Source organism: Cebus imitator, unplaced genomic scaffold (genome assembly GCF_001604975.1).
Source record: "Cebus imitator isolate Cc_AM_T3 unplaced genomic scaffold, Cebus_imitator-1.0 Scaffold16, whole genome shotgun sequence".
NCBI classification, from domain to species: domain Eukaryota; kingdom Metazoa; phylum Chordata; class Mammalia; order Primates; family Cebidae; genus Cebus; species Cebus imitator.
The window spans coordinates 4,072,835-4,092,877 of record NW_016107331.1 but is presented as its reverse complement, the minus strand read 5'-3'; the positions used below and the strand labels follow the sequence as shown (position 1 = coordinate 4,092,877).

At 37.0% G+C, this 20,043-nt stretch overlaps 1 protein-coding gene across 5 annotated transcripts in view; it reads right to left on the bottom strand.

The window, feature by feature from the left end:
- Positions 1-20,043, bottom strand: part of VCAN (versican) — a 111,891-nt gene that overhangs the window by 74,038 nt on the left and 17,810 nt on the right. For all 5 annotated transcript variants that reach the window (XR_005196804.1, XM_037731223.1, XM_017508014.2 and 2 more), the window contains exons 3-5: positions 18,448-18,822; positions 15,253-15,427; positions 15,041-15,168 (exon numbers count right to left, since the gene is read on the bottom strand). Coding sequence is in view for 4 of the 5 variants with exons in the window: in XM_037731223.1 (XP_037587151.1) it covers positions 15,041-15,168; positions 15,253-15,427; positions 18,448-18,822 (678 nt within the window). In the remaining variant the exon portion in view is untranslated. The remainder of the gene's footprint in view (positions 1-15,040; positions 15,169-15,252; positions 15,428-18,447; positions 18,823-20,043) is intronic.

Genomic DNA, 20,043 nt, shown 5'->3' with positions numbered 1-20,043 from the left:
GCCTGAACCCGGGAGGCGGAGGTTGCGGTGAGCCGAGATCGAGCCATTGCACTCCAGCCTGGGTAACATGAGTGAAACTCCGTCTCAAAAAAAAAAAAAAGAAAGAAAGTCTTCAGTAGACGCTGGCCCGTTACAAACACAATTCTCTTATTAGTAGTAAATCAGTTCAGACCTACTTATAGAACTTTTCATGTAGAAACACTTGTTAAATCTGACTTTATATCAGAATTATTTATATTAGAATTATCTATTATTATTTATGCTTTATCAATTATCAATTACTTAATTCACTTGTTTGAAGTGTATAATTTTCATTTATCTGTTTAATACCCATAGAATAATCATTTTACTTCTTTCAATAAATTATGTTATCCCAATACCATTTCTTTCTTCTTTCTTTCTTTCTTTTTTTCAAAAAAGATGGAGTCTTGCTATATTGCCCAGGCAGGAATGCAGTGATTATTCACAGGCATGATCATGGCACACTCTGTCCTCAAGTTCCTGGCCTCTGGCAATCCTTCTTGCCTCAGCTTCCTGAGTAGCTGGGACTACAGGCAGGCACCACTGTGCCCAGCTGATCCTTTTCAATTATGTGTAGAAAATTTTCAAACTTTCCAAATAAAATTTTTATAAAACATATTGCAAGAAACATTACCATTGGGTTTCTTGTAATTCAGATGAAAAAAGGAAGATTTAACTGGAATCAGTTGAGTTGAAGGTGAGGATTAAAACAATTAATCCGTTAAGATAGCGTGTGATCAGTTATTTTATTTAGCGTAATTATTGTTTTTTTCAGAATGAGAAAAAGAAAAAAATTACATAAATTCTGTTCTAAAAAATAATGATCTAAGCCTTCCTAAATCATAATTGTTTAGTGTGAACATTATCTTGCTTACCTCAAAAACCTAATGATGGAGTGAAGCATTTACAATATAGAACTAAGTATGTCTTTAATCTCTTATAATTAACACCCAATCTATACCAAGCATGATAAGTTAAATGTCCAAACTTCTGTCCTTTCCATGTATCAACCCTTTATTATTAAGACAGGGACATCTGTACATAAATCTCTCTTATGGAATAGTTTGGAAAGCATTGCTGTAAAGACGTGTGTTTTAATCAAGAGGAATCTCAATTAACTTACAACGCACATAACTTAGTACTAAATTTCTGGTACATGTCAACCTGTCCAAGATAGGAGCAAAGTGAGTAGACTGGGTACCCAGTCAGAATCAAAGCAGGAGATTACAAAGCAAAGTATATCTGATGCCAATTGCCACCTAGGGTTATGTCAAAGACTGCAAGTGAGCAAAACGGGGAATGAGGCAGACAAGGGAACTGTGATGAAGTGCCTAAGACAGCAATTTAAACTGAACATAGAAAGAGCTCATTACTTAGCTAGAAGATCATTTTGCACAAAGTAAATCAAGGTATGGCAGATAGCAAAAGGCTTTCTCCTCAACAACACATTCCAGGAGTAAGTCTTTCAACCCCGTATCTCACACACACACAAATGCAGATTTTAAACTAAACACTGGCCATTTCTACACTGAGAAAAGCAATGAAGATGTTAACATTTTCAAAGTTTCTATTGATCTATTCTCAATCTTTAAATCCACAGTCAGGAATTATTTATAAGTCAAATTATATGTTGTAAACTATAGCACAGTGGAATGAAATTGGATGGAAATGAAGTCTGAGCCTGTAACAGAATTGTAAATCCAGGCTTGGTCCAAAAATGAATGGTCATAGAAAGATGCATCTGAAGATAAAAACTAATGCCTAGAGGCAAAGTCAAATCAGGAACCAAAGGAATGGACAAAAGAGAAAGCCACTGATCACAGCAAACATGGGAAATCAAGCAAATCAAATACGCACGTTTGCTTAGTTGCTCTCTCTCAACATGATTTAATTGGCCCAACTGTGTAAGCTCCTACCCAGAGGGTATCTTAATGCCAACTTTTTGTCTCTTATGTGAATAATAAAAGTTCTTCCTGAGCTTTTATCACAGTACAACTTTAGAGTTAGACTGGGGATGCACAGCTTTGATGAGAGAAAATATCTATCTTATTAGCATAGAACAAGATTGTGTTCTATCTCTGCTCCTGGATACTTGTACCTGAATGATTTAATGTATTTTAGATTTGCTGGATAGCTGCTCTTCTGGAAAACAAGCATCTTTTTTTGTAGTTTGACAAGAAGCCTATTAATAAGTTTCAGGGGTAGCCTCATCAAAGCAGCTACATTGACAGGATAGTTATCAAACTTGGAATTAGAGTGCAGATTTGGAACATGTTTCTAAATGTTACCTATTCGTGAAAGAATATTTTATTTTTCTCTAATTAAAAACAGTAAATAAAATGTAAAGGGATATGCTTTGGCTGTGTCCCCACCCAAATCTCAATGTGAATTGTATCTCCCAGAATTCCCACATGTTATGGGAGGGGCCCAGAGGGAAGGTAACTGAATATTGGGGGCTGGTCTTTCCTGTGCTATCCTCATGATAGTAAGTCTCACAAGATTTGATGGGTTTACCAGGGGTTTTCTGCTTTTGCTTCTTTCTTATTTTCTCTTGCTGCTGCCAAGTAAGAAGTGTCTTTCCACCTCCCACCATGATTCTGAGGCCTCCCCAGCCATGTGGAACTATAAATCCAATTAAACCTCTTTTTCCTCTCAGTCTCGGGTATGTCTTTATCAGCAGTATGAAAACAAACTAATACAGTAAATTGGTACCAGTGGAGTGGGTGTTGCTGGAAAGATACCCAAAAATGTAGAAGCAATTTTGGAACTGAGTAACAGGCAGAGGTTAGAACAGTTTGGAGGGCTAAGAAGAGAAGAAAATGTGGGAAAGTTTGGAGCTTCCTAGAGACTTGTTGAATGGCTTTGCCCAAAATGCTGATAGCAATATTGACAATAAGGTCCAGGCTGAGTTGGTCTCAGATGAAGATGAGGAACTTGGGGACTGGAGGAAAGGTGACTCTTGTTATGTTTTAGCAAAGAGACTGGCAGCATTTTGCCCCTGCCCTGAATATTTGTGGAACTTTGAACTTGAGAAAGATGATTTAGGGTATGTAGCAGAAGAAATTTCTAAGCAGCAGAGCATTCAAGGGGTGACTTCGGTTCTATTGAAAGCATTCAGTTTTATATGGGAAGCAGAGCATAAAAGTTTGGAAAAATTGAAGCCTGACTATGCAATAGAAAAGAAAACCCCATTTTCTAGGGAGAAACTCAAGCTGGCTGCAGAAATTTGCATAAGTAGCAAGAAGCCTAATGTTAATCCCCAAGACCATAGGGAAAATATCTCCAGGCCATGTCAGAGACCTTCACAGCTGCCCCTTTCATCACAGGCCTGGAAGCCCAGGAGGAAAAAGTGGTTTTTTGGGTCAAGCCCAGGGTCCCCATGCTGTGTACAGCTTGGGGACTTGGTGCCCTGTGCCCTAGCCACTCCAATCATGGCTGAATGGGGTCAATGTACAGCTCAGGCTGTGGCTTCAGAGGGCGGAAGCCCTAAACCTTGGCAGCTTCCACGTGGTGTTGAGCCTGCAGGTGCACAGAAGTCAAGAACTGAGGTTGGGAACCTCTGCCAAGATTTCAAACGATGTATGGAAATGTCTGGATGCCCAGGCAAAAGTTTGCTGCAGGGGTGTGGCCCTCATGGAGAACCTCTGCTAGAGCAGTGCAGAAGGGAAATGTGGGGTTGGAGCCTCCAGACAGGGTCCCTACTGGGGCACTGCCTAGTAGAGCTGTGGTAGAAGAGGGCCACCATCTTCCAGAACCCAGAATGGTAGATCCACTGACAGCTTGCACTGTGCACCCAGAAAAGCTGCAGACACTCAATACTAGCCTATGAAAACAGCCGGGAGGATGGCTGCCCCCTGCAAAGCCAGAGGCACAGCTGCCCAAGACCATGGGAACCCACTTCTTGCATCAGCATGACCTAGATGTGAGACCTGGAGTCAAAGGAGATCATTTTGGAGCTCTAAAATGTGACTGCCCCACTGGATTTCAGACTTGCATGGGCTCTGTAACCCCTTTGTTTTGGCCAATTTCTCCCATTTGGAATGGCTGTATTTACCCAATACCTGTACCCCCACTGCATCTAGGAAGTAACTAGCTTGCTTTTGATTTTACAGACTCATAGGCAGGAGGGACTTGCTTTGTCTCAGATGAGACTTTGGACTGTGGACCTTTGGGTTAATACTGAAAAGAGTTAAGACTTTGGGTGACAGCTGGGAAGGCATGATTGGTTTTGAAATGTGAGGACATGAGATTTGGAAGGGACCAGGGGTGGAATGATATGGTTTGGCTGTGTCCTCACTCAAATCTCAACTTGAATTGTATCTCCCAGAATACCCACATGTTGTGGGAGGGACTGAGGGGGAGGTAATGGAATCATGGGCCCCATCTTTCCCTTGCTATTCTCATAATAGTTAATAAGTCTCACGAGATCTAATGGGTTTATCAGGGGTTTCTTCTTTTGCTTCTTCCTCATTTTCTCTTGCTGCCACAGTGTAAGAAGTGTCTTTTGCCTCTTGCCATGATTCTGAGCCCTCCCCAGCCATGTGGAACTATAAGTCCAGTTAAACCTCTTTTTCTTCCCAGTCTTAGGTATGTCTTTATCAGCAGCATAAAAACAGACGAATACATCGGGAAATATACCAAATATCTTTTACATAAACAAAATGATGCGTTATTTAAGATGTCAGATTTAAAGTAAGCTAGATTGTTATAATAAGAATTCATCAAGGTAAATACATATTCAGATTAGTGTACATGTAAAATATGATGTAGAACAGGGCCTTTCATGCATAGGATACTTTGCATATTCATATGGAAAACATACGCAGTATCTTAAGCCATAGTTTTCCAAAATTTCAAGTTAAATACTTATAGCTTTGGCATATTTCTGTTATTTCAACTTTCCAGGGATGCCCTAGAAGAAACTAGAGGACATGTTGTGAGACTTTGATACCTGGTGACATTCTACAAACTAAATTTATATTAATTGTGGGAATTAACATCAGAAATATGAAGGGAAGAAGTACTCTAATTTGACCACTGGCTGCTACGAGATTCCCTAGAAAGTGGACCATATATATATATATATATATATATTTTTTTTTTTTCACAATTCTGTTTGCTAAATGGAAAAACTGCTTCTTGGCAGACTCAAACATGACACATACTGAAATGGCAAGCAGTGATGAAAACATATCAAAACATTAAAAATGACCCACAGTGTTCAAAAGCTAGAGTTTATACTCAGGAGTCACTGAACAATATGATTAAAGAGCCTAAGTCTAATGTAAAACCAGGATAGGATCTTTCGCTTCGACTGACAATTCTTGCAATCACCAAGGTGAAAGGAAGACTTAATCACAGATAATTACACAATTCTTTCCTGGACTGCAGCGGTTGGGCTGCTATCTGTGGCAGTCAAAGCTGAGATCTCACCAGTTTGCTAGCAGAGTATATTTGCTGGGTGCTGTGATACATGATTATGCTTCTTCTGTTCATTGTGCTTATAGCTCTACTATACTCAACTGTTTGTTCTGAAAATCAGTTCTTATAAACTAATTTATAACCTCCTTTCTCCATTTGGCACCAGCATTCCCCACTTTTTGTTTTATTTTTTGTTTTTTTTACTATAAAACTTCAAGATTTGTAAATGTTTTTACATTTCCTTGCTATCTGGGTCAAAATAGTATATAAATAATAAATGTATGCAAAAGTAAATGGGATGAGTAAGCTGAAAGTAGTTAAATGAAATAAGCTTCCAAACACCCATATGATAAAATCACTAACAGAATATATCAAGTATCAAGGTGATAGCAACAATGCAACAAAATAATTGTCTTTGAAGTGTTGGACTTTTAAGCTTTTCCAACACTTTCTTTTTCTTCTCTCTCTCTCTCTCTCTCTCTCTGTCTCATATTTTTGTCTGTATCGATATACATAAGATCAAAGCAGGAAAAATTCATGCTCATTATCCACTGAATCACAAAGTCCATCAGATGCACATGGTTTGGTTAACAGCTAATATATACATATAATCTTTTAAGACCTAATATTTGTAGGTAATTTAAAAGCAAGTCAATTTCCTCTAAGATTTGATTATTTAACCTGCACAAAGGCCAATCTTCTGTTAACAGTGACAAGAAAACTCCAGGGCTCCCAAAATAATTTAAACCCCAGAATTCTGTTAGGTTGGTAATGTTTCTAATTTGGGAGTAACAAGACTAGAAAGCTAGGAGAGCCCTTTCCAAATTTCTCCCTCATATTAGGCTGAAGTAGAAGCATTAAACCATAGACTTTGAGTTTTAAAAATGTTAACCTTTAATTAATTATTAGTGTATTATCCATAGTCTACTATGATAGCTAACATTCTCTAAATCCGATTATATTCATTTGAAAATGAATGTGCATATTTGATACTATATTACACAACATCTTACCTATGTCAATTCAAAGAAGTTAAAGATGCAAGAAGCCCCCAATAAAATGTAAACGTATTTGTACGGTTTTCAGAATGTCTGGACTCATTCTTTCCCATTGACAGAGCAGTAGGTTTTAATTAGACTGAGAAAGAGGTTCTAAAAAATTTCTGGGTTTCTGAGTCTTCAAAATATACAAAAGATTGAACATGTTATTTGGTTTGACAGGCACAGAATGACCTCAGGTCAACACAGGAGGATCAGCCTACTTTGGGTTTTTTGGCTTTTCACAGCTGGGAGGTAAATGGTGACTGTATTTCCAAAGAAGCTCTTTTGATTCAGAACTCCAGGAGACCCTGACAACAAAACCTTAAAGCAAATGACTGTCACATGCTTTAAGGAGTTTATGTCAAGACACTTCTACTCATGTAAAGTAAGATTATAAAATGAAAGAGACTATATAAAGAACATACTAAGGAATCCACTAAAAAACATTTAGAGCTAAGACGCAAGTTCAGCAAGGTTGCAAGATACAAGAACAATATATAAAAATCAATTGCATTTCTATACATTTGTAATAAACAATCAATAAAAGAAATTAAGAAAATTTCATTTTCACTTGAATCAAAAATAATAAAATATTTATGAGTAAATTTAACAAAAGTACTGCAAAACTTATAATCTGAAAAAAAACAAAATATTGTTGAATGAAATTAAGGAATATCTAAAAAAAACAAAGACATCTCAGGTTCACAGATCAGAGGACACAATATTGCTAAGAAGGCAATATACCCCAAATTGATCTAGAAAGTCAATGCAATCTATAACAGAATCCTAGCTGCCTTCTTTTCAGAAATTGACAAGCCAATTTTAAAATTCAGGTGGGAACTCAAGAAACCCAGAATACTAAAACAATTTTGAAAAAGAAGTACACAGTTGGAGGCCTCACCCTTCCCAATTTCAAAATTTACTACAAAGCAATAGTAATAAAGACATTGTGGTACTGGCATAAAGGTAGACACACAAATCAACAGAATATAATTTAGAGCCCAGAAATAAACCATCTACCTATGGTCAATTGATTTTCAACAGGGTGCCAAGGTCATTAAATGGAGAAAGAATTATCTTTTCAACAAATGGTGCTAGGAACACATCCAAAAGAATCAATTTGGACCCCAGCCTCATACCATATACAAAAGCTAACTCAAAATGGTTCAAAATAAAAACAAAAGAGGTAAAACTTGTAGATCTCTTAGAATAAAACACAGAGCTAAATCTTTATGACTAGGGATTTAGCAATGTTTCCTTAGATATGACACCAAAAGCACAAAAATTTTAAAAACAGACAAATTGTACTTCATCTAAATTAAAAATTTTTGTTCTTCAAAGGGCCCTATCAAAAGTAAAAAGACAACTCACAGAATGGGAGAAAGTATTTGTAAATCATTTACATGAGAAGACATGAAAATCTAGAATATAAAAAGAGCACTCACAATTTAATAATAAAAAGACAACCCAATTATAAGTGGGCAAAGTTTCAGAGTACACCTTTCTATCAAGATCAATAAATGATTAGCAAGCACATAAAAAGATGTTGGAGCTCATTAGTCATCAGAGAAATACAATTTAAAACCACAGAGATACTACTTTACACTCATTAGGATGGCTACACAAAAGGTCAGATGATAGCAAGTGTTGACAAGACTGTGGAGGAATCAGGACCCTAGTCTATTGCTGATGAGACTGTAAAATGGTGCAGCCATATTGAAAAACAGCATTGAATTTCCTCAAAAAGTTAAAAGCAGAGTTACCATTTGACTCAGCAATTCCAGTCATTTTAATCCAATCAGTAATGCAATCACTGCTCAAATAAGAATTATGATGTTTTCTAATGAGATATCGAAGATTTGGGGGAGCTTTGAGGGTATTTTTTATCTTCTTGGCTTGTAAGACTGCCTGCTGCTCTACTGGGGGATCTTTGGTGGCCCTGTGAGTTTATGGCAATAGAAGAAGAAAAAAGGCATATTCAATAACTTAACCTCTCTGTCCTTGTTTCCTTATAGGCAAAAGTTCTTTTAAAAAGTACCTGACAAAGGTTTTGTAAGATTTAAGTTAAATAATAATCCAGCCATACATTAGATGGTTTCCTTCCTCATTCTACTCATAAAGCTACCTCACAGTCAGTATACTAAAACCACTATACTGAAAAGGACATCATCTTCCAAAGGTGCTTCCAGTATGCTGTGCCTGATTGCTTTCCTCAGCGGCTCTTAGACTGTTCAAACACTGTACACAGAAGCAACTCTAAGCAAGGTGTGTTAATCTCCAAAGCCTATATAGAAAGCTAAAGAGAACAGATTAAAAGTTTTCAGCACCTTCTAGCTCCAACTGCAACAAATGTGAGGAGATTCTGAAATCAGGAATCACTATTTTAACCATTAGCTGAATCACAATGTACAAGAAGCTCTTCAAGCTGAAATGGGGCTTTTTAACTGAATAAGCCCAGTAAGGACAGAAATCACTAATTCTTAAATAGTCTTCATCAGTGAAATATTCTGTAGAATACGTACTGTAAATTTCATTAAAACTATCAGGCAATCTGAGAGTCTATAGGGAAAAAATTATATAATTTCCAGATTTAATATCTGATTTTGGTGCAACCAAACCCTCTAAAAAGCTAGAACTAACCATGCTCTAAGAACTACTTATGATGTTTATCTAAATGTTTAAATGTTCATATCTAAAGGAGCTCATGAAATAACAAAAATGGAAAAGTTGTTTTTGGTTCTAGGTGAGGCAAAAGGATAATATGGAGGCATTAGATAAGACACAGAGGTGACAAAGCCATCCTGGAAACAGTAAAGATAATAACCTGTAGTTAATGAATAGATATTAATACAAGAAAAGCAATCTCAGAGATGACAATTTGCTGGGAAGGAGTGAGAGGCAAGGAGAATAAATTATGAGAGGTGAGCAAAGGAGTGTCTCCGGGAAGGAGTTATTTCTGAGACATCAAAGAAAAGAGTGGGAGGAGAAATACAAAGAAGAAAATATAGTATCATGGCGATTACATAATGGTAAAAAGTAGATTTTTATACATTTGGTAAATAAAGCAACGCATTTTTTACAAGTGTTATAGAAATGGAAAGGTGGTGGTAGAAGGCAGCTTCTAAAAGAGACAAAAGTTGGAGAAATACTATAAGTACCATCAAGAATTTACTGACTATGACGTGTCTGTGATGGGAACAGTCTCTTGATTGTAATTGAGAAAGATATAGAAGTTTATGGTCTTATCTCTACTAGGAGCTTACAATAATTTTGCTGAAATAAAACAAATATATAACATTTTATATTTGATGAACACAAGCCAGAAAACAATTAAGCAATAAATCACATCGAACTAATTCTAAGTAAAGTAGAATGTCAGAGTCAAGAAATTTCAGTGTGAACTGCAATAGTCAAAGAATGGATCCTGGAAGCAGTAAGTCTTTAAGCACAGGTGAAATCACAATGCTGAAAAAATAAGGGGTGTGTGTTCCCTGAGAGGAACAGAGCCGACTTGCAGGCAGGAGCAAGCAAAGGGTCTGTGCAGGGCCAGGTGCACATGTGTGGAATCCCATTGAAGAGTGTGAAAATCGAGTTTGAATAGATTGCAGTAGGGCAGGTTTTAGGGGTTTTGAAGAGTTTTTGCTTGTGGATGAAGCCAACAAAACCAAAGCACAACGTTAAGGAGAATTATATAGCGTTCGTGTTTAAGTGTTTTGATGGTAGTAAAAGAGATCCCCTCAAGGACTCTTAAAGTCATGGGGACTATTTGTGACAACCAAAACCAAAAATGAAACATAGAAATGATTCACAAACTAGAAATATGGGTATGAAATTCAGAAGAGAATTTGGGGGCTAAACATGCAAAACTAGAAATTAACACCTTCGTTGTTCACGTATTTGTTCTTTGGTATTCTTTCATGCCCCATATGTCCCACAAGACTTTTGGTTTACAATTTATGCACAAGAAAACAAAAATGAAATTAAACAAACTAGTAAGAAAATTAAAGCAATGAAAAAATCAGGAAGCAGATAAGATATCGATGGAGCCTGGAGAAGCATGAAACTATCCAGGAAATAAGTATAAAGCAACGCAAGTAGGGAGACATCAGTGGTTTTTAAGTTAATTCACTAATTCACTCATTTATGCATCTCCACCTATGGAGCACCTATTATATGCCAAGGACATATTGGGGATACAAAAGTGAATTTCTTTGTTTCGTTCTTTCCCCACATCCAAATGTAGTAGGAGAGGGAAGTACAAGGAAATATTTTCAAGAGGCTAATTATAGTCACACATTCAAGGTTCAGAGACGGTCAAGAAGAGAAGGATCAACTAGGTCTTCAGGAGGAAATATAAGATGAAAGAGAGGGTTCACATTATAGGCCTGTCAAGGTGCTGGGAAGCTTGTGTAAAAAAAAAAAAAAACAGGGAATTGAAATAGTAGGGTAGTAGTCACCCAGGTGACATAAATACCCAAAGGCAGGGCTACATAGAAAATACAGGCCATAAGAGGATAGGCCTATGTCACGGGGAAAAACAGACCCTGGACCAGCCATTTGTCAGGTCTGGGGACAAGACTGGAAGGATTGACTCATTTGCAAGGAAACTAAGTGGGTCAACAATGAAAGAAGGTAGTCTGATCTCATCTGCACTACTCCAATGTGTCTGCAGGGTGAATTAAATGCCTAAAAAAAGAAACTTATTTTTTAAAGTACCGGCTACCATCAGGAAACCAAATAGTCTATTAATTTCATTCCTAAATAATTCTGATCCTTTACCTAATTTCTTGAGCCATTTAATCATCTCAACTCTGCATTAAAACCCTCCCAATGTTTTCCAAATCTGTCTTACAGGGAAACAAAGATTAAAATTCCTAATAAGGATTATTTTGTGGATCTTAATTTCTAGATTCTTGTTTTAAAATTTTAATTCCATTAATATCTATTGCTGACTGAATCATGTCTAATAAGCCATTATAATTTCCAAATCATTTCTAAGAACACAAGCTGATATTGAAATGTTCGCTAGTGAATAGGCTTTGAAAAACAGGAGTATTCATTGAATATGCATAACTGTTATAATCACCACCTTAGAAAGAGAACCCTACTAGATTATTCTCCCAAAACTGGCAGGATTTAATTTAGTGTAATTATTTAAATTTTATAGAAAAACACTTGTGTCAGGAAAATATGACATTATAAAACAAGAAAGGAGAAAAAATAAAGGTCAACATTCTGTCAACTAAATATCTTTCACAATAATTAAATTAAAACCAAAAATTAATTGCCTTTTTGAGCAATGTTTCGTTTTATACTTAATTGGCTTTTTCCTCAGACCATCTGGAATATATGGCTTCTGATCTAAAGTAATTGCACCTTGGTTCATAACTCCTGTGTGTGTATTCTATCACATGCATTCAGAATACATCAAATCTAACTTGTACTGTCCCCACCACTTTTCAAACACACACACTTGGCTCCCTAAATACAAAAATAAAATACAGGCAGGAATTATTTAACTCATGAATTCAGCAATGCCTCTTATGAGGAACCTTGACTCAACTTCAAATAATCTTTTGTCAACGTGGCAATTGAAGTACCAGATGTAATTTTATGTAGTCAATTTTCCGCAATAATTTTTTATCAATTCACTCATTAGGCAATGGTCTTTACTTCAAAAGGGAAGACATATACATACTTCAGTTAAGAAATGAGAGAAGCCTTACAAGAATGATTTTGTGATCTTCCTCTTACCTCATCATCTATAGGTTACCTTTAACCCCTAATCCCGCTGACTTTCGAGCCAAGAAAGAAAAGAGCAGTGTTCAAAGATTTGATACTTAATCCAAGGGCCAATAAACAAGGAGGAAAATAATGTCATGAACAATGTTATTGTAAACATGCTGAATATCTTCCAGAATTGTCAAGTTTCTTCTATGAAACAAATAAATGCCTTGTTATCTTTCTGACACAAATTTCAGCCAGTGCTTGAATTAATATTTGTACTGACTCTTTTACATTTCTCTTCCAATTTTTACATACTAAAAAAAAAAAAAAAGATTAAAATTCTGTTGATTTGGTATAAAGACCCTAAGGAAAGTCATGCTATATTCCACATTACAAGTTTTCAGTCACCAAATATGTAGATTTATCCAAAGTAACTTTATAAAATACAGTTGGGTTACATCGGGACACAAATTGGCTTAGGCATAACATTTGCCTTAGAAGTGACTGTGTTTGTGGAAGTGAGAGAAGACAGCTATGAGACTGGTAAATCCTTCATCATGGGAGATATGCAGACATCCTCTCAGCTCCTCTTCTGACAGAGTCCAGTTCCTGAACACTGGTTATGATACTATGAACAGATTCTGGGGAGCCAGCACTCAGTGACCACAGTGTGGCTAGGAAATCCCTGGAAGGACTCCCACCACCAAGACCTGTCAAAAGTTCTTCAAACTGTACTTGCAGAGGCCCTGAAATTTCTGGGACTTCTACAACATCCCTCTCTGGGCTTGAAGAAATTATTTTGAAGTTGGGCAATCTTACAGCTTTAGAGAGCTAAGAGCTGATAGTACCTCTATCAGGGTAAACTGAAGAACGAACACACGGCAGGTCACTAGGGCTCTCCGGCTGGTAGCATCATGGGTACATAAGCCTGTCTTTCCACCAAGGAATCTGGCGTGGGATATTTGAATCAGGCCATGAAAGCCCACCATTTAATAATATTTGGTAAAGATCTTTTAGGTTAGTGAGAACTTACATATAATATTACAAAAACTACCTCTGGGTCATTTCTAGTATTAACAGCATTTCAGATATTTTTTATAATTATCAGCCTTACAGACATTACACCAAATTAAAACAATAGTGATACAAATTTCCACCTTATCAAAATAGCAATAATGAAATTTATTTCCTAGATTATTTAATCAGATTCTCCTACCAGCCATCTTCTATTCTATATTTTAAAATCAATTAAAATAAAGGCAAGAAAAAAGCTCTAGTTTCATATATTTCAACCATAACTTGGATGTTATGTTTTCCCTTTGCCTATATACAAAAATAAAAGTTACTCACATCCACACTTTTGGTTTAGAAAATACATTTGGCAATCTTTAGTGATAGTGATAACAAGAATGCTAAGATACTCAGGAACCACACCTAAGCACCCTTCTTGAAAGCAGGCCTTCCATTGCAAATTTGGTCGAGGCATTAGGAAAATATAAGTTGCTTATATTCTAGCTTTCAGGTTCTAAGGCTGCTTATTCAATTCACAGAATCATGGAATTACAGAATTTTAATGTTGAAAGGGCCCACAGAAATTATCTAATCCAGCCTCTTCATTTTAAACATAAGAAAATGGAGATCATTCTTTTTATGTGCACCTAGTCAAAATTAAAATTAGAATTTGACATTATCGATACCTTTAGGATTCTAATGATAGCTGTTAATACAAATGAAAATCCATTTCAAAAGTCATAGAAACTTCTATTCTGTGTGCCTTTATTTTATTTATTTATTGAGACAGAGTCTCACTCTGTCACCCGGGCTGGAGGGCAGTGGCGCAATCTTGGCTCACTGCAGCCTCCACCTCCTCGCTCAAGTAATCCTCCTCCTTCAGCTCCCCCCACTCCACCCACCCCCCCAGTAACTGTGACTACAGGTGCATGCCATCACACCTAGCTAATTTTTGTTTTTTGTGGAGACATGGTTTCACCATGTTGCCCAGGCTGGTCTCAAACTCCTCAACTCAAGCAATCTTCCCACCTAGCCCTCCCAAAATGCTGGGATTACAGGTGTGAGCCACTGTACCCAGCCCCCTGTGCCTTTATAATAAAACTGCACCACACCCTTTAGATAATGTTGGTACTACTGAACTCAAACTGGTCTTTAAGAATCTCTAATTCAGGCAAAGGAGAAATGACAGTGCCAAAATCAGACTGTAGGCAACTTAAAGCAAAGGCTATATCTTAACTGACTTCATATCTCTAGCAACTAGCAGAGTACCCAAAAAAAATTACAGTAGGTGATTTTTAATGTGTTGATTGATTTAATGTATTGATTGGTTGAATGAATGAAGGATTGCTCTGAATATTAGTGTAACAAAATAAACAGGAAGGGAAACCTGAAAACCCCTGCTGGGCTAGTTTACAGAGTTACTTAGTTGAGCTCTGGGGTATTTGTCAGTACTTGGATTCACAGTGGATTGTCATCACATGATTTTTATCTTATGTTCTCGCCAGAATAGGTACCACCCTTACAGCTTTCTATTCTTAATGCTCTAAAAGTGTACTGGAAACAGTCCAAGAGCAGCATGACTGTAAGAAAACCTGCCATTAACTGAAGACATTTCTAACCTGCATAACCATTTACACACTTCTCCTTCCCTTTCCACTTTAACTTCGGCTTATTTTACCGCAAAATCATACAGTCATATAAACAAAATGCCACCGTTTGGAATCCAAACAAGCACGAAGACTTGCGCTATTCCAATGCACTTCTGGTCTTCCCTCAATTTTCTCAGTTCATATGAAGATATAGAAATTCAAACATCTTACCATCCAGTTGATCCACATAACAATACACATCATAAGTTTCCTGGGGAGAACGGAATCCATAGGTCCTGACTCCTTCCTTTCCCATCATATCTCCATAACAGCCTTCTCGGGGAGTCCGGATGGGATATCTGGGGAAATAAATGGCGAGTTAGTGGCACTTTCTTCTCGCTCTCAAGTTAATAATTAAGGCCTGTGGCCCCCAGGCCCCTTACCTGACAGTCTGATCAGAAAGCCAGCCTGCGTCACACTGCTCAAATCCATCTTCATAGGCAGCAAAGAGCTGCTCTGGAGTTGCTATGACAGCCCCAATGTCCAAACAAGCCTTCTGAGCAGCCTCAAAATTCAGTGTGTACCTGCTGGTTGCCGCCCTATAGTGAAATACAACCCCTGCAAAAACAACAGCAAACAATTGCTAGCCTGTTCAAATCTCCCACTGTACTGTGCAAAATTTCTCATTCGAGCAATGTATCAACTGAATTGCTTTCATAGTAATACTATCGTAATTATTTACTTATACTTTATGCAGCATTATGCAAAATTATGTTGATTTGAGGGGCTCCAAAAATGCCATTCATCTAGGCATCCCATTCTGCTCCATCAGAAAGTTTTCTAGCGGATCCTCTCGATGCAAGGAAGAGATTTAAATCACTAAATCTCAGTACTTTTCCTGACTGAAGGCAGTATTCAGACAATCAAAGGAACACCAGATACCTAAAGGGAGTAGATTCTTCAGAAGACACAAAGACCTAAAGGGACCACAAGATCAACTTCTACTCAGGACTTTATCCAGGGTCAACCCAATAGATATGCATGAAGCGCTCACTTATCTCATAAAAATATTCACTAACACCACTTCCTCCACAAATAAAACACTGAGAGACAATGTACTAGAGTGGAAAAGACAGTGGACCATTTATGAGTGAGTAGGCTTGTTCTAATCCCTAATTTGCTCCTTAGTTTTATATAAGTCCAGTTCTCTGAGCTTTGATTTTCTGCCCCATAAGGTGGAACTAAAATTGTGTATGTTATTTGATTGGCGTGAAAGTCAAATTAGGTAAAGGACTTAAAAAGTTTGAGTAGGCCACCATGTACCATTCAAATGTTTATCATCTTTTTTACCTGACCAGCATAATGTAGGGTCTCTGCTATGACAGATAACATGTATAATTTTTATCCAAAGAAAGCCTGAAGTAAATTCTTCCTAGTAGAAGCTTCTGATACTTGCCTCAAATTCCACTCTGTTGTATTTTAGGGATTGTATAAACTAGCAGTTTTGAACTGTGTTCCAGGACTCAAGAAATTTTCAAAGGGATGAGGATAGAGCAGGCAAGGGGGTGGAGCTCTGGATCCTCTCTTCCCATGTCAACAAGAGTCTCTCCATTTTTAGCTGGAGTAAATATGATGACTCATTTTGCAAGACATCAAAGTGGGTCAAACTTATGTGCCAGAGAAGACATTGAAAAATGAAAATTGAGGCCACTGGGTCTTATGAATGAGATTTTATTAAGAGTCATCCCATTTAAGAACACTTTTATTTGTTGTTATTTGGAACAAACTGTGGTTTTCAAGATTCGTGCCACTCTTCTGATCCCTAGTAATTTTCTGGGATTGACAACGGTCTATCTTCCACAGCCTGACTTCTAGCTATTAAGACTGTCTCCCATGTGTTTATCTTTAGATTGTCTCTGTCTTCCAAGGTAGGTGTATGCCAGCAAAATAACTACAGGGGAAAAGACTATCCATCTCATAGATAAGTACCTCTGATCAGTGCCAACACAAAAAGACCTGCACAGGCTCTGAGCAGATAAAATAACAGCTAGCATTCATTTTTCCATTTCTGACATTTTATGTCTCAAATAGGAGTTTTTGTAAAAAAAAAAAAATTAAATGCCAATTTGTACCTTTATAGAATCTCTCTAAAATTGCCAGGAAATATATATGGTGCTATCTTGAAATGATCTCTAAGGCTTAAGCAAGAATTTGAATAGATTTAGATTAGTTTTATGTTGATCAAAGCTCCAAACAGTCTTCTTGGTAATTAAAAATCTTCCATGTGCACTGAAGATTGGCAGTAAAGGGGCACAAAGAGGCCTCCTCGACCAAGGCAGGGAACTTCAATCTGTACAAATATCTGCAGTTGCTGGAATAATTTGAAGACCCCATGGAGCTAAGGAGATTAAGTGGAGGATTTTCATTGTTTCAGAGGGGCAAGGGGCAAATCCATTGCTAATTCTTTAACGATGAAAAATTGTAAGACGTTGTTAAACTCCTTTGGGGATTTTTAAAAGCGATATATAAACAAAAGAGAGAGAAATCATAGCAATGGGGCTAACTACAATAACTGATAAAAAGGTTAGAAGAACGCAAGATACTTAGTGGATGCCTAGACAACATAACAATAGATTTATGGAAGGAAGCAATAGAATTTGAATATAAAAGGGTATTCAGAAAGTTAATGTGTTGCATCTGAAATTCAGAGTATTTCCTTTTGGCTACACAAGAAAGACTTTTAATAAAACCCTTTGCATATATTTCTGAAAGGTAAATATTTTAAAGGGAAATGGAGGATTGAAAGAGAATATGTTCCATCATGTCTGCGTATTAGAATTTTGCTTAATAACTTGCCAAAATATTAGGCTTCCAAGAGCTATGGCATTATGTGTGTACCCAATTAAAGCAATTTTTCTTTGCTTTGTCTCCTAACTCAAATTCAAATGACATAAACCACCCCTGAAAAGAGGGTGAAACTAACATGTCTCACTGCAAGACTTAATGGATAAGGACTAGGATGTTAACCTTAAAAAATATACTAAGTTCCTGTTTTGATCCAATTCAAATATTTATTAAGTCTTGGCCTTTTTACGACACTCTGATATGTACCATGGTTTTTATTAAATAATTTATTTCTTCAATGTAAGTTAAGATAGAATTTCTTAAAAGCAAACCGAAACATTTTAATAATCATATTAAGACAGAAAAAAGGGGGAAAAGTTTTTCATGCATATATATGTGTGTGTGTGTATATGTATGTACATGTGAATACACACATGTGTAAAAGTTTTAAAAATGTAGATTAGCTTTTAGAGTAGTGAAAAAGAATCATTGATAAGTCCCAGCACTAAAGTAATCATTATTAAATTATGTGTCATGTCTTGGAGTGTTTGTTATTTTCAGTATACAATGCTTTCCTTCATGGAATCAGTGAAGTGGCTGCCAAAAACACACCTGCCTTGTCCTTTGAATGTATAACAGTTCATTTTTGGTGAAAGACATGGACTATTGAATTGACAAGTGTTTTTCCACTCATCGAAACCCCAAACAACAGTTACTTCTAAGTGCTATTTCACAACACTTCTGAACCAGATGTCATTGTTATACTACACTTTTGCAGACACTAAAAGCCTTACCATCCACAGCCAGTGACACTGTGTCTTGGCTGTCATCAATCCCGTACATGACATCACAGCGGTAGTGGCCTGCATCACTTGCAAGCAGCTTGACCATGGTGAGGGTGGCATCGCCCACGGGCTCAGGATGTGTGGGCATGGACACTCTCCCTTTGTAGTCCTGACCAACCTTGATATTTCCATTTTGGGCCACAAGGATAGTAGTCTCTTTCAAATCTTTTCCATTTTTGTCCACTTCAATCTTAGACCATTTGATTCGGAGAAATTCACTGGTGTTGTAACTGGGTGATAAAGTAGGCATCGTTGAAAAATGACAAGGTAGGCTGACTTTTCCAGAGAGGGAGCCCCTCACAAGGGGGTTTTTCTCCACTTTGACTAGAGGAAAGAGAAAATACCAAATTAACAGTCTTTAAAAACCCAGACTGAATCTATTCAATATGTGAATGGATAAGCAACTCTTAAAATAGTTTGGTTACATCTTCAACATGTGAAATAATTAGAATGACTTTATATAAAGAGAATAGCAAACAATTTCAATGATGTTTTACAACAACAGGGATTAATAATGCTAATTTCTATGTATAGAAATGTGGCCTCATTCATTGTAAAATATTTTTTAACTTAGTGTTAATATGAACAAACTAAACGATAAAAAAAAGGCAAGCATAAGAGCTCAAGCAATTAAGGACAAAGAAGGGCGGACTAGAATCTGTAGGGCAGGTTAAAAGGACAGGACCAACGTTAGCAGGAACAGCTGAAAGATGAAAATTATGTCTACAGGTCAAAAGACAAAAAATGTTTGTTACAATAACTGTCACATTACCTTAGAGGAAATGAAAATAAAATTCAAAGAGGAAGTGAAAATTAAAAAGTGCTTCACAAGATTGGAGCCAGGGAAATTTTAACATTTGCAGGATGCTCTTTGGTCCTGTGTTGTAACCAAAGACTTTCATAATTATAACAAATGCAGCTACCATCACTTTGCAGTGAGATACTACCTTCAATTATACACTACGGGGAAGTTGGCTTCTGTTCACTTAAACCTTCTAAAATACTTGTCTGCAGAATATCCTTTGTTTAAACTCTCAAGCTTTTAATGATAAAGGATATATTGACTACAGTGTAACACCATTACGTGCAAAAGAAACGTTCTCTCACTCTTACAGGAATCCATCCCTTTCTCTCTCCTACCCTCCTCCCTATCTTCTAGCCTCTATTAATTACGCTAGACAATGTGTTGGGGATAATGAAAGTTGTTGTTAATGCACAAGCAATGCTCACTTCATCAAAATATGGTCAACAAGTTAATAGTAGCCTCTAGGTAAAATGAAGTAATGATTTTTAACCAATGAAATGTTGTGTATTTAACACTGTGCTAGTGGTCAAACATATTGGAAACACACATCTCAACATGGCCATGCTTCAGAAATGATATCATTCTCATTGTAAACACTGTGGATTCAACTGGAGAAAAGTCATTTTGAAAGTTGCAGGGCCGGGCGCGGTGGCTCAAGCCTGTAATCCCAGCACTTTGGGAGGCCGAGGCGGGTGGATCACGAGGTCAAGAGATCGAGACCAACCTGGTCAACATGGCGA